Source organism: Cyclopterus lumpus, chromosome 7 (genome assembly GCF_009769545.1).
Source record: "Cyclopterus lumpus isolate fCycLum1 chromosome 7, fCycLum1.pri, whole genome shotgun sequence".
NCBI classification, from domain to species: Eukaryota; Metazoa; Chordata; class Actinopteri; order Perciformes; family Cyclopteridae; genus Cyclopterus; species Cyclopterus lumpus.
The window spans coordinates 10,202,714-10,218,731 of record NC_046972.1 but is presented as its reverse complement, the minus strand read 5'-3'; the positions used below and the strand labels follow the sequence as shown (position 1 = coordinate 10,218,731).

Genomic DNA, 16,018 nt, shown 5'->3' with positions numbered 1-16,018 from the left:
TACATGATGTTGAATAAACTTTGGATTGTATTCATCCTTTATCGTACGTTTCTGTGCAACTAGATGGATGATGCAGTTGACAAACATGCTTTTACATTTTTAAACCCGCTGACTTCGCATGAAAGACGTGTGCCACAATAACTTTATGCCCTGATGTTTTTTTTTGCACAACACAACCTTCAGCAACCTACTTATTATTTAAGGCTGCGAGTTATAGCTGGTGGTAAAAATTGCAGAAAAATTATACACGGCTTCTTATAATTACATTATTCTCACTGCTGCTTCTCTAACCACAGCCATTTATCTATTTATAAACCCACAAAGGCTTAGAGTCTGTAACAGCTGCGCTAAGCTGTGCTTCTCTTCAGTATGTTGGTGCAGAGAGGTCCGTGCTTGTACTGAGATTTATTACAATGTGCCACGTATACAATTTTTACAATTGTAAAGATTCACTCTCAATAAAAGGAGTGTGAATATTGGAATTAGATTCGTCAGGTAGACAAAAACAGTGGTAAAAAACATATTTTATTGCAGTTTTAAGGATGAACAATAAAAATCATGCTTGTTCATTTCAATACACTAAAACAGGGTTTTGCTGCCAGTTCCTCGTGGTCTGGTCTGACCAAATCGGCGTTGCCGAAAGCAAGCTGCTGTAAATCTGTAATTGCCACTTGTGACCAAAGCGGTCACTGTTTGGCAAAAGCTTTGTGTCCGAAATCGGTCCCTCGTTCACTGTTTGCCCACTCCCTGTATCATAATAATAATAATAGTAATCAGCTGTTAATGCTATAGTGAGCTTTACATTGAGATTGTGTTCTGAATCATCATCATAACTCTCCGATAATTTAACATAACAAATTGTTGTTTGCCGGTATCTTGATGCTCTGAATTTTTACATTATCACCTTTAACCAAGGCGGAGTGATAATACTATTCAAAATATACTGCATGTTATTATGCCTCTTAAAAAGCATACTTTAAAAGGTTTAATGTTTAGGCAGCTAAAAACTGAGAAAAACAATGCAATATGCGCTCTCATTACTGAGACAGCCCCCTAGTTTAAACTACTTTTATTGCCTTTTTTTTCCAAGTCGGTTCTTAATAAAAAAATATTTCACCGCCAATTGTTGATTGATGTTCTTGAACTGCCGTTTTAAAGAGTCTCTTCTGTATCACAGTCGTCTGCTGAGTAGCTGTAGTACATTGTCTCATTCTTCAGGCCGGTACACATTCAGACAACATTTCCCTGCAAAAACTAGCATGTAAAAATTGGTGTATCGTGTTTTCACTGTTGATGCTTGCACCCTTACTGTGTGCCACAAACTGTACAACACACTGAAAGCCAGGGCTTATGTGTGTATTCTACAGTTATTTGGCTTGAAATCCACAGAAGGGTTATAGACTTTGGAAATTGATGGCATTCAAATTGTACTTGGTGTTGTGCTCTGCATCATGCTTCGGTGTAATGACCATCACTGGAAAAAGAGAAAGTGTATCCGTGTATCACCTCTGAGTAGTTCCTGTTAGTTTTTATGGCCTTTTGAAATCGATGCGCCATGCAGCACTCTCTACTTTGCTGCTCAGTGTATATGATGATGATGAGGATGAGGATGATGAGGATGATAATATTCAGAAGACTGTGATTGGACAAACACTGTTATATTCTCCCATACTATTACCTTATTTTATTGTCTAATTTAATGTCTCTTAAACTGTGTCAGTCTCTGCGTCTGCGCCATCCTTCTTTTTGTTATCAACCCTCTTCTCTCTACATCACTCCTCCTCCCTCCCCTTCTCCTTGTATCTGCTCTCTCTACATCAACCCTCACTCTTTTTCCTTTGCATCGCACACTCTCTCTCTCTGCTGTTTTGATAGTGACACAGTTATCAGGCTGTCAATTCTAATCTTGTCTTGCCATTGCAGTGCTGTCCATTCAGAGTTACTGCTACCCCCTCCTCTCCATCTGTCTCCCCACATCCACCACCTCCAGACAACAGAAACACTGATGAGAAGCTTAGCATGACTCTATAGTTCAGTCTTTTGGTAGTAAATTAGTAACCTTTGTACAAAATAGATGTAGACCATACTGCTCTGTACAGGACATGGTGGTCTTACCTAGCAACAGAGGTGTGCTACCTCTGTTGCTAGGTAAGACCATCGTGTCCTGTACAGAGCAGTACAGTCTACATCTGTGGTCTTTTTAAATATAGCTGAAAATAATTTGTTTTACAGCATCAATGTTGATCTGCATTGTAAATGGGCAGTGTGTCCTCTTGTTTGAAGAAAAACATAAAAAACTAAAGAAAAAATTACACTTTATATATTCTCAATATTTGTTCTGCACAGACCAAAATGTGTACATAGCACTACGTTTTGAATACTGCCATGTGCATCTAATATTTGGCTCAGATTTGCAATATTGGTCAATGGAGAGAGCAAGAGAAGCAGAAGAAGACAATGACCTAAAGCAGACCTCTGTAAATGTTTGCTGCGGTTTATGTTCCTGAAATGAAATGTGACTAATGTCACATTATGATATCTCGAGGACAACTACAGAGATGCAGGACAGGAGATAAATGTCTAAAGGTCCAGAATACACATTTTAGACTTCAAGATCCAGTGTCAGAACATAAAAATCAAAGAGCTACTTTAAACTCGTACTTTTGCATCAACAGTCACACAGAGAGAAATCCATCATACAAGAGGACCAGATAACCAATCTCTCCACTGACACTATCAGAAAATAGACCAGAATGCAGTGCAGCCACAAGATGTTGCGTTATGAATAAGGGATGTGACTCTTTTTTTCTCAAATGACAACAACAGCCGTCCTCATCATTACTGTTCTCTGCACATGCAAGAAAGAAACAATGAAATATAGTGTTTATGTGCTGGGTATTTGTTTATCCACTAACACTCATTTGTCATTTGTAATTGTTCCAATATATGAGTAATTTTAACTAAAAAGGGTTGTTCCTTAATTTCATCGATGTGGTGGTTTACGTCTACACTGGGATCTGTAGGCTTTAGCTTCTTTCTTTTCGTTTGTCCAAAAGTCTAACAATATTTATTCAGGTTGTGCAGTTAGTGACCGTGCGGGCTCCATGGTAACGTTAGCTTAGACAGCTGGACACATATAGATACACATTTTAAATATATAGAGATGTTACGTTGAATACGCAAAGAGAGGTACTGCAAAGTTCACTTGTTTATTGAGTTGTAAACTAAATGATATGAATGTGAAGAAACAAAACAATGCTTGTGTTCATTTTGACACGCCATCTAGTGTTTTAAATCATCCCAGAGCCAATGCTGACATAGACATGGACAGGTTGGGGCATATCTATGTCATTATATTTATATTTATTTATTTCTGAAGGTCTTCTGGGGAATATAGGAAACCACGGACAGCAGTAAATGTTGATAAGACAGGCTGACAGAAAATAAAAGTAAATTGGAAATCCTAGATTGATTATGTACGTAACAGAGTGTCTCAGGCTGGATTTGTCCTTTCACTGTTATACTGTAGTGAGTGGAGTTTCAGTTTATTGCACTCTTTTCAGAGATACTGTATGTTGAGCCAACTGCTTTTCTTTGTGTCTTTCGGCTTCATTGATATTTCTTCTGGCCTCCTATAAGTTCACAAACATGAATAATGAGAGAAAAAATAAGAGAGGAACATAAATAAATTAAATAATATGCTCCTTGCTCTCCTGGTTGATTGCATATGGCTGCAAGCTGTTGTGTGCCATTGCTCTTTGCTCTGTTTGAATACATGTGAATTTTCATGCAGATTATTTAGCCTTCTTTTTTTCTATTTTGTCATTCCATTAGCTCTACCTTCAGTTTATTCTATTTTCTACTTCAAAGGCTTGAGTGCAACAGATGTTGTTTCAAATGCCTGTCTTCTGCCTCATTGCCTAAAAGTGAGGGATGATTATTTTTTAATGAAACCAGGCGTAGTCCCAGAAAAAAAATATTATTACCTGTAAGCTGTGAAATAGACCAGCAATACTTTCGCATCACCCTGAATGAGAACATCCATTCATTTCCGCACATCACAAAAGCCATTTTGAAGTTTTTCTTCAGCTGCCAAATGTGCTCCTGGACCTTGAATTTTGATTAGTTAATTTCATGCTGTGTAGAATACAGTGTGTTGTTTGGCTGCGAATGCTTTGCTGAAACAATGCTATTTTCAAAGGCAGTCATTTCCTGTTTTCCAATTGACAGTTAAAGGAGAAAACATGGCTGTTGCTTAATCCCGTGATAAGTATGCATTAGACGGATGTGAACGTCTTTAAATGTCCTCAAGTTGCTGTTTGATACGTGCGCAGGGACAAATCTTTTTCATGGTTTGTTCTCCCTCTCCCTGCTGAGTTTTAACACTGAAACCCAGGATCAACGGATTATAAAAGAGAATGTTCAAAGCTGTTTAACATTTCTAAAATGCAACCTGATGAAATAGGAACTTGGCCTTAAATATGGGCTGCCTTTGCCAAAAAAGGAGTTCACTCTCACTTCAGTCAAAGCTATTTGAATAACTCTCAACAACCCCTCACCCATAAATAGTGCACATAAGCATCCTTCATTTCACATAATACCAATGTATATCATTATATATTCAACATGTCATTATATCTTCTATTATATGGGTGGAAATTGGATTGTTATTTCCTGCCTTTATAGCAACCAAGAAATTTGGCGGCTGATGTTCCACTGATACTAATGGCAACATCAAGCCGTCAGTTCTTCCTCGCCATCCTCACTCAGCTGCACCTCTTCTCTCTCTCTTTCTCCTTATCTTTCTCCTCTCACTCCCTGCTCCCTTCCTCTCCCTTCCACTCCCTCCTTCTCCCGTGCTTGATGTGTGCTCTCCTCAGCAAAGAAGGAAATTTCCATATAGAATCACAACCAGGATCAGGTGACCTGGATTTGACTCCTCGTCAAAGCCCTGCACAGAAAATGAAAATGTATTCATGTGTATTTGATCGAGTACATCACACAGATGTGAGCCGATTCCCCCCCCCCCCCCACACACACACACACACACACACACACACACCCCGCTCTCAGACGTCTCACTGACGTCCTGTTAGTCTTCATTCACCCATGTCCACAAATTGAGTGTTCTCTTCTCAGAACAAGCTGCAGCTGCTCTTGCCAGAACTCTGCTGCTTTAACCCTCTTTTCAGCGTTAATTGAATGTTCTTGTTGGCTATTTTCATTACTTAATTCTGATGTTTTTTTTGCAAAAATTAAGAGTATCTTATCCAGTCAATGCACCGTGTCCATAAATACACTGAAAGCTAAAGCAAAATAGTCATTTTCATCAACTGATTTATGACCAGCAATGTATTGTCTTCCATCCCTCTTTCTGCCTCCAGATAAACAGTGAGAAGCGGGCCTCCGCAGAAATGATGAAGCCCAAACCCAAACCTCAAAAGAAGAAGAAGAAGAAGGACCCCAACGAGCCACAGAAACCTGTGTCTGCCTATGCTCTTTTCTTCAGAGACACCCAGGCGGCCATCAAGGGACAAAATCCCAATGCCACCTTTGGGGACGTCTCCAAGATTGTGGCCTCAATGTGGGACAGCCTAGGAGAGGAACAGAAGCAGGTACAGACCTTGAATATCTGAAACTATAAAGTGGATGAGGAAACAGTGCAATCTGTAAAAAATATTGCAAACACACGATCAACATACATGTTATAGATGAGAAAAATGAAGTTTTTAAGTGGAAGGAACAACTATCACCTCTACATGTGACACATCTTTGCACAAATGTACACACATATATTAGTGTGTACTCATTGACATACAGTTGCTATGCTTGCCCAGAAAATGTACACAAATGCAGATACACTGACACAAACACATGCACACATTCTCAGCTAACCAGTAGATGGCATGTGTGCTGCAACAGGCAAGCAGCCTTATCCTGGCATTATGTGCCGTGTAATTACCAGAACATTGCTGTGAGATACAGCTCACCTTAATGAGCTAGTTCCTCTCTTTCTAAAGATAATCCATCCGTTTATCTCCAGTCCCCTGACTCTCATAAAAATGATTTTCTTTCTAAATTTAATTCAAGCAAAGGAGAGGAAGGGACGGTTGGGGGAGTATTCTGTTAAACAGTCTGAGACTAACCAAGTTGGCCATTTTACAGAAATAAAAGGGTCAATATGTGAAAAATAGAAACGCACCTGGGGAGATCTCAGGAGTCTACAACTGTTTTTTAATGCAGTGGGTAGATTCACTCACACCCACGTGCCAGTGCTCACCTGCAAAACAGACCCTCAGTGATGCTCTACTTGGTTTCAAATTCCACAATGCAAAGGTTTTTCTCAGCAGTGTAGCACAAAAAAGGGTTTTCCAAAAATATAGTAGAAGAAGTTAACATTATCTTCTTTCCCAAAACAAAGCTCCAGGCCCAGGTACAATCCACACTTCCTGTGTCCCTCCAGTCTTCATAGCTGATGCCTCCACATCATGCATCTTCATTGGCCCTCTGACAAGCAGGGATGTGTGAACTTCTCATTTCCACTCTCCTTATTTATATCTCTCGCCTGCTATTTTGATCCCCCCCCCCCCCCCCCCACACACACACACACACACACACACACACACCTCTCACTATCGTCTCGTCCTTGGATTTAGCTGAAGGGCATCTTGGCTATCCAGGATGAGTGGTCTATTGTTTTTGTAGCTATTTAACGTCAACTCCAGTGCAACAGTAATATGCTAATGATGACAGAGTTATTGGGGGTCATGGTGTTTTGTGTTACGGGTATTCAACTCCAAGAGAAACTGCATTTGTTAGCCTCTTTTGCTATTAGAAATTCTCTTGGGATGAGTAAGGTTTACTTTTCAGAAAGGATACTGTGTAAAGGCGGTTTTCCAGAATATGTTTTTTTACAAAAGGTTTCTTCTGGAGCATCAGCTCTGTGGCATGTACATGGAGCACACACAAATAGGACCGGGTAGCAAAACTCAGTGCTTTTATGATTGTTAAGAAACAAAAGCTAGCATCATCAAATTAGTAATTAATTTCCTTGATCAGATATTTACTGATTTAAATCATCAAGCATTTTGCCGATTGTTGCCGTATTTTAATAAGGCAAGGTGTTGTGTTTAGATAACGTTTAACATTTGAGTGATATTAGCACCAGTGCTTGCATCAGCAGGAGTATATAATAAGATATCTATCCCTGCATAAAAATAAAAAAAAGTACTTTGCATGTAAACTTTGGTTTTCGACAGACAAACATACTTCTCTCTCCTTTTTGTTTAGCATAATAGACATAATTTTACCTATAGCTCTTATAGTTAATAGCCCCATTTCAGACTCTCTACATCCCACACAGACAATGCCTGGAAAAAAATCCTGCATGAGAAAACACATCCATATAAGCCACATTCTTATGGAAACACTGAGATCATTCAAACCCTGCAGCAGCCAATAGTTGTATGACAACAGAGGTTCATATATCACACTAACAATATGGAAGACAGTTTCAAACAAAACTCATATTCATACAGGGACCGCACCCCAATGTGCCAAATGACAACAACCATTCTGGTGAATCACTAATGTCAGTCGGTATGCTGATAGGAGTGTTATTGTGGAGCTGAAAGGAGAGCGAGAGAGAGAGAGAGAAGTTCCAGTTCATTTCTCGAGGTGGTTTGGAATGGAAATGATGTGTTGCTACGATAGATGGAGACACATTGAGATGAGGGAGTTTTAGTGCTGTGATGAGGAAATAGAGGTGTTCTGTACCATTGGTTCTGATGGAAAGAAACATTAAGGGTGTGTGTGTGTGTGAATGATGTGTTTAAGAAAGTGTTAGTGTGTATTTGTGTGTAACTGTGTGTGTGGGTGTGTATTTAGAGACAGACATGTGTGTCTGCACATTTATGAGCATGTCAACCTCTCCTCTCACCCGAAGCCTCTCGTTTTGATTTTTTTCTCTCTCTCTCTTCACAGGGGTACAAGAGGAAAACCGAGGCGGCTAAGAAAGAGTACCTGAAAGCCTTGGCCGCGTACCGAGCCAGTCTGGTTTCCAAGGTAACGCTTATGACACACAGACCCTGGCTAAGACTGATGATGGATTGGATGGAAAATCCCTGGTAATGGGCTGGGTGGGGCTTCCTAGGGATGAGGTGGGGAGAGTGGGGGTATCTGATGCAAAAGAGCAGTCCGTATTTGGAACAATACCTGATTTCCATAGGGTGCAGATGTTGGGGGTTGGGGATTGTAGTTGGTATGGTGATATAGTTGGGGGAGGGGTCAGCACAAGCATATGGCCAAAACATATATGAGAGAAAATGATTGCTCCCTCATGTGCTATACAAAATATCAGGTTTACGTTTTATGTGTATCATTAGAAAATACAAACCCTTAATGTATCTTATCCCAGCAGACACCTGTGTCTTGCATTAGATTATCGATTTCCACCATCTCATCGTCTACAACAGGAAGTACTTCCAATTCAACGCAAGCAATCAGAGGCTTTTCTGCTGCCTTTCCACCTCTGACACCTTCTTGCTAATTCAGATCTATGACATCCATTTTGCCAAGTGAATGATGGCGTCTTGTATGCACCAGCATAGTAGCACCTGGGATTATAAAGAAAGGCAAGGAGAAGGGCTATGGATTGCATTGTTTAGTGCCGTCTTGTATTAACAACACACAATGTAGTGGGGAGAAGATTTCTTTTGTCATTCCATTTGTTCTGCAAGCAAACAGCCTAATTTCTCTGCCCAAGCTCTTGCACATTCACTACACACACACACACACACGCACACACACATATACATATATATATATATATATATATATATATATATATATATATATATGTATATGTGTGTGTGTGTGCGTGTGTGTGCGTGTGTGTGTGCGTGTGTGTGTGTAGTGAATGTGTGTGTGTGTCCTTTTCCCATCTATCTATCTATCTATCCTTTTCCCATCTATCTGTCAAGGTGTCTATTGATCATTACCTCGTGCTCAGCTCTATTCATACAAATGGGCTCCATTACCTTCTAATCAACACTGATGGCTGGAGATGAGCAATCTGACAGCTTATCATAAGGGTCTGGAGAGGGTGGGGCAGAGTGGAGGTGGGGGCATTCTTGTAGGTCCTGCACCTGCTCAGACACTGCCCAAAACGAGAAAGGTCAAGTTTGGGTGTTTTCCCTGTTTCCCCATCTGTCAGCGTGTCTACATGTGTGCGTTAAGTGAAAGCTGTCGGGACAGGGATGGACTGAGAATCAGATATCTACAGTCTCATTACACAGTGAGTGTCAATATGCTGAAAACAATGCGCTGTTGGGAGCTTTGAGTGTCAACTGTCCTGTTAAAACTGTATTGGACAGCTGCACCAGGCGAGCGGGACACACACACTCATTCTGTCAGCTGCTTCACTGTAGAGAAACAGAGCGTGTTGACAGGATTGACCAGTACAGAGGAAGGCTGTGGGGAAATGTTTAAAGGGAAATGATGGGTGTTATTGACATATATTTTTTAATAGTCTTTTCGCCATAATAACTTTTCACTCTACCCAAGTGTAAATGTAACATAACACTAGTTGAACATGCTGGGAAATTCTCTTTTTATTCAAGAGTTAGATGACCACTCTCAAGTCTGTCAGTTTCACATGAAGCTGTGAAAAAAAAAAATTCTTTAAAAAAAATAATCCAACAAAAGGTAAGGACAGAAAGTAGTTCCTTGGAGCTGTTGTATCAAGAAACACACCACTTCCTTTAAAACTTGCCTGACATACTTCAGTATAAGAGTGCCAGAATGTCCCTTTAAGGTGCAGGTCAGGGCTGCAGTTTTGTTTGAGTAATGGGTGCCGCTATTAAAAAAAGAGATGATTGATGAAGAGATTATTTGCATGTAATTAATTGAAAGTAAGTTATTTCATTCAATTTCTCTTTTATTCATCCACAGACATACAATGACCCTGAACCAAAAAGTGCCCAGCAGACCAGCCAGTCCTCCCACATGCTGCACCCGAAGCAGCCCCTGTACAGCGTGCCCCCCCAGCCCTCCTCACCCTACCTGGGCCAGCCAGGCTCCTTCCCCCTGTCAGACCTCCAGAGCTATGCAGGGCCGCCCCGCCACACCCTGGCCCAGACCCTGAGCCAGTCCCAAATGCTGCCACCCAGCATGAGTGCCTCTCCCCCATCTCCCTTCCAGATCAGCCCACCCCTGCACCCCCACGCCCAACTCTCCCTGCATCAGAGCTCCCTGCTCAACCAGCCAATCCGCATGCAGCAGTCGCAGCCAATCATCTCACACCAAATGGGGCTGCATTCCCCCCCTCTTAGCCAACAGGTTGGTCTGGCTATTATTGAGATTTAAAAAATGAATCATGAAAATGATGAAACACATACATCTGCTAACGCTCATATAATCACTGATAAAATGTCTAATTATTATTTATCACCTGTAATCATATGCCTTACAGTTTTTTAATCATTGCTAAATACTGATAGCACTTCTCAATTTATGCATTTCTTAGAACCACGGGCCTGTAATGCTTTTCTCCCTATGATTCAAATTTAAATAATATCTAATGATTTTATCAGTTACTCATAAAAATGGGACAACTCTCAGTTCAATCTCATTGTTTGCCTGTTATACATAACAGGCATTTTAGCATTTATATGAAGAAGAACAAAACACAGTCTGCAAAAATGTGTTTATAAAGTTTACTTTTTTCCCTAAATTACTATTTTCTCCTTTCCTTCTGATGTTAAAATGTCGCCAATCCAGCAGGAAGTTGTCATGGTGGTGTGAGAAATGGGATTTTAAGACCGTTTTTAACCAAGCAATGAAATGAGAGAGAAAAGAAGCGCTCAAGACCTCTGGCAGCATTTGGCATCACACAGTATCATGGCTCAGCAAACTCTAATGGCTGGCCATCTCAAAGCTAGAGCGATATAACCACTCTCCTCTCCCTCCTCTCCTATCCACAGGGATTCTCCCATATTCAGGCTGATTACCAGAACAGTGTCGGGGGCTCACAGTCTCCAGGGGCCCCTAACCCAGGGCATGGCCAGAACCCTGACTGGGACAGCGAGTACTGCAACAGGGACTGTGGACCCAACCACTGCGGGTGAGCTCGTCACACATTGTGTTATGGTGGTAGTGAATGTTGTGTGATGGACGTGATGGTTAACAAAAAGAAATCACATCGAGTTTGCCACGAAAGATGGTGCAGAATAAAGATTTCTTGCCCTCTGTAGATCCAATCCAGGACATTTGATCGTTGAGAATAGTACGTATTTGTCTGACAGTTACTCATTTTCCAAACGAGTTGCTCTAAACCACTTCACTTTCACACTCACAGACTCACAGACAGTATTAATCATAAACTGTGATTCCTCTGCTAAAGCAAAGCATCTCCTTGAAATTGAAATGAGTATTGCAGCAGTAGAACAACGCTTTTACCGAGCTTGGAAAAAGTGTGACATCCAATTAAGTTTCCCTGTGTTTCGCTCAGCACACATTGCCTTATTGAATCAAGCTATTCAAGCAGGTACAAGACGAATGTCGCATCGTCTCACACCTGAAACTTGGTGTTGCTTTTCCGAGAGGCAGCAGAGCTGGAAGTCGGTGTCTCCTGTATTTAGAGCTGATTCATCTGTATGTCAAATGGGATCACGCCTGGGTCAAATCACGTTTGATGCCCTTTGAAGTACATTGAGTCTTTCCTTAAACCTTTTCCCTCAGTGTCAGATCAGAGTAGTTTGGAGTTTTGGAGCGTACTGAATTATTTCCAGTGTGTCAGTAAAGATAACTGGAGAACATAATTTGTATTTGACATTTCGAGTAGCAAGTGATCTGCATATTCTGACTTTTTATTTGTACTGACTGATGTCTGTTGTTTGTCGGCAGCTTTTATGTTTTAGAGCTGTTTTCTTAGCCAGGGTTTTACTTGGAATAGAGTGTGTCACCTTGCTGGGATTTCCTGGTGAAATATATAGGATAAACAAAAATAGATTATTAAATTATTGTATTCACATGTATCCAGACATACATTATTGTAATACAGCCTATTCTTCCTCAGCAGTGGCATGGGAGCTCGGGACAAGCCTCTCTACCTCACTTGAAGTTGAAAGACCTCCAAATGTCAGACTCCAGGGAGCGTTCCACCATAACAACAACGTCATCGATGTATCTGCTTCTACACCATTTTTTTGGTTTTTTTGTGACGGATTCCGAAAATCCCAAAGACTGCTACAGTAACTTCACCTATTTGCCAAGCACTTAGATCGGCCAGAAGCCTGAGGCACTTCTCTTGCTTTTTTCCTTATCAGTGAACTTTTCACTTTTCTGCGGGGGCAGTGAGCTTTAAGCTCATGCCAACATACTGGAAATGAAGACCAAAAAAAAAAAAAAGTCTTCTCATTCTTTTTTAATTTTTAAAAAGATGCTCTCTCTCCTCTTCACTCCATTACTCTGTGTTTGCCACGGATTGCCCTCATCGGGGAGAAGAAATGCTCTAAGCATACTAAAAGTGTCTGGGTTTTGGGTAGAAAAGCTAATGCAGGAAACTAGAATATAGTCACAGCAGGGGTGGATGTACTTCAGGACATACTGAAACACCCCAACTGAGCAAAAACAAAGTGACATTTTAAAGAAGATAGTCACATACACTTTAGACGTTTGTAAATCATCCTCGCCCCTCGTAAGGAATCCCTCTTTTCCTTTTCGTTCTCACAGAGTGATTGTAAATATCACCACAATGGATCCCTCTTATGTGTGTATTTAGCTGCAGTCCCTTACTTTCTTTTTAAAAAAACATTCTTTTCGTTTGGCTATGTGATTCTCGTGCGGGCGGATTCAGTGAGGGAATATACACACTAAAAGTTGTGTTGAAACTCTGTTCACTGGTCTTGTTTCTCTCCAAATGAGAGAGAAATGCAAAGACAGTAAAACGCTCCATTTCCTCCTTAACTGCTCTGATAGAGAGTGTCACTCTCTTCTCATGGCCTCAGGACGTTACAGAACTGTAGAGGTCAAAGGTTGATACCTCTCCTTTTAGCTCCTCCTCCTTTTGGTCAATAAGGACCACCTGTAACCCCGCTCACCTTTCCTTAGTCCTGACACCACTTGTACAGGTGAATAAAAAAAAAGTTGCTAAATGTGAAATGTTACTAAAGAAAAAAAACATAACAGTGGGTTTTAAAGTTTTTGACTAGTTTTATTAGGTGTTTTAGAATTGTGTTAAACTCATCTTTATCATTTTTTGTGAAGAAAAATAATTCTAAAGATATTTTGTTTTTTCACTGTAGCAGGATTTTTTTGCGTTTTGGAGGAAGAGTCATGGGGGTAGATATTTTAAGTTTGTGTATAAACCTGCCAAATGTACTTCTTTAATTTGTAAAGCCGGTGATGAGAGAACCCATTTTGTTTTGTTGAATATCATATGTTTTACAATATGGTCATTCTATTTAATTTGGTTGCAGGTTTCACATCTATTTATGAATGATATGAAGTAACATTTTGGCTTATTTTCATCAGGGTGCATTATTATTATTATTATTATTATTATTATTATTATTATTATTGATCAAACAACATTATTATTAGAATAATAAATATTTTTTCAGAAATTGTTGTTGGTGCATACCAGTGTACCAGAATTAGATTCATTTTGTGTCACAATTACTTCTTTTGTTTTCTTTTGTCTGTAATAAAATGTTTAAAGTGGAGAAATTGATTGTTATGTCTCTACTTATTATATCATTGTGTTTACATTTCTGAGTCTCAACACTGATAGCTGCCCCTGCATGTGTCTGAGGTTAATTAGGAGGATAATCTATGACGTTGTAGGAAAGTTGATATGACTGCTGTCACATGGCTGTGAGGAGTTGAGGCTCCACATGTAGTCCCTTTATTAAACTTTAACCTTTCCACATTTTCTTTCTTTACTTAAAACCAGACATGATCAATATCGACAACATTTGTTCTGCCCTCTGGTGGTTCTTTCTGGTAAAGGTGTTGATAATGAAACTCAGAGTTGATGCAGCAGTACAGAACCACCTGAGAAGAAAAATAGGACTGTCTTTTACTTATGAATTTCACAGTTGGATTAAAGGTAGAATAGAAATGGAATATATAGCTCCTCTCTCGCTCTCTCTCTCTCTCTCTCTCTCTCTCTCTCTCTCTCTCTCTCTCTCTCTCTCTCTCGCTCTCTGCGCCTCTGTCCTTCTTTCTAGCTCTCTTTCACTATCTTTCTCCATGTCTTGCTCTTTCTCTATGATGATGATGATGATGACGCAGTGCCCCCTAGAGCTGGTTTTCAGTTCCCCTAACCTGAAAAGAATCAGTTCATTGCAGCTCAATGGCTTAAGACTGTTGGTCAAATATAATACTTATATGTTTAAATTAAAATGGGGGGAGGTTTTCACCTCACCATCATTATCCTTTTCCCACAACTGTGGTTTTACTGGGTAGCTTCCAGATGTAAATGTGTGTTACTGGGTGATCGTGAAATGGAAAAAGTACCATTAAAATGGAAGTCAGCTAAAGAACGTTACGTTTGTGAGTATTTGGGAGCACAATATCCTTTGAATGCCAACCAAGGAGGACAAAATGAAAGATTTCACACTTCATTAAGCTTTAAAGACATATCTTATATACGCATACTGTTATACTTGATTACAACTGCGTGACAGCAAGATGGTGTTGGACTGGACCTCTCTGCTGGGTCACCATCTCATATTAGTGTTCCTCTATTGCCATCTGCTGGTGATATCTGGTAACATCAAAAACGATCAAACCTAATCTAAACATGTGGGGAAGAATATCCTAATCTGTAGGATCCTAAATGTTAGTCTTATTTTATGGCTGCTCAATAGTGCAAACAAATCTAAACATGATGTAGGATTTTAAAATGTAGCTCAAATACCTTTTAGTAAATTTATTATGGCTTTCTATTTTTATTTTTATTTTAGCGCCATTTTTGAAACAAGTCGCAATGCTTAGTGACTAGTGGATTTATTTCACTAACAAAATGTTTCTTGTTTTATGAAGAATATATCTTGCGGGCTCAATACAAACAACTCAATTATGTATAAAGATTGATGTTGATGATGAATGTTTGCTGTAAACTGGAGTCGATCTTATCTCAGCTAGTTATATATAATTTATTTGATGCTGATTTAGTTTTGCCCAGAGTTATTTAACAACACGGATAGCTGGCCTAGATACCTTTACATTACAATATAACATACATTTTAATCTATAATAGCAAACAATTAAAGCATTTCATTCATGTTAAAGATTGCTAGTAATAATAAACTTAAGTATGTTTTAATTGTATTTATTCTATCTCAATAACAAAGGTCCAGTCCTTAGAATATTACAAAGCTGTACTTTACAATATTCTATGTACTGGTTTACTATTTTACAAATCAAATGAACTGATCAAGTCCCAGTTGGCAGAAGGTATCAAAATAGTCCACACGTCGCTCGTGCAATATTGGCTCTTTGCCTGTCCAATCTCCCATCACAAATATTGTCTCCAGTAGCTCTGATACTGGTTCCATCAGCAGCCATTAGACCCTCTCATTTCCTCTTCAAGCGGATATGAACTCTCCTGACATCAGAGGCATCGGCAACACTATTGTCTGAAAGCCAACAAACAACACCAGACAAACAAGAGAGGACAGAGCATTTCATACAGATCACTACCTAAACACTCGATGGCTGATATGATACCGCCGTTGGCCCACTTGGAGAAAGCCGTGCTCATGAAACATCCTCATTTGGATAGAAGCTATCTTGCGCTTTGGGATTGCTTGTTCTATTAGAAGCTGTTATCTGTGGAATCTGATTCACACCCACCGAGGGACACTTCTTTTGTGTGCTTTACAAAACACAAACAACCAGGCCAACTTTGAACAAAAAAATATGTTTATTGTGACGTGCACCCTCCATGGGCACCGAAATACAACAGTTACAACAATTGACAAAGGTACCTTCAATTAAAAAATGTTTAAAT

At 39.8% G+C, this 16,018-nt stretch overlaps 1 protein-coding gene across 6 annotated transcripts in view; it reads left to right on the top strand.

The window, feature by feature from the left end:
• LOC117734127 (TOX high mobility group box family member 2-like) overlaps window positions 1-13,677 on the top strand; it is a 72,348-nt gene extending 58,671 nt beyond the window's left edge. For 4 of the 6 annotated variants that reach the window (XM_034538239.1, XM_034538237.1, XM_034538240.1 and 1 more), the window contains 5 exons: window positions 5,385-5,615; window positions 7,984-8,064; window positions 9,952-10,338; window positions 10,983-11,122; window positions 12,077-13,676. In XM_034538239.1, coding sequence (XP_034394130.1) covers window positions 5,385-5,615; window positions 7,984-8,064; window positions 9,952-10,338; window positions 10,983-11,122; window positions 12,077-12,119 — 882 coding nt within the window. In that variant the 3' untranslated portion in view covers window positions 12,120-13,676. Of the gene's footprint in view, window positions 1-5,384; window positions 5,616-7,983; window positions 8,065-9,951; window positions 10,339-10,982; window positions 11,123-12,076 lie in introns of all 6 variants that reach the window. The other 2 variants (XM_034538238.1, XM_034538242.1) reach the window with 2 other exon arrangements.
• The last annotated feature ends 2,341 nt before the right edge of the window (window positions 13,678-16,018 follow it).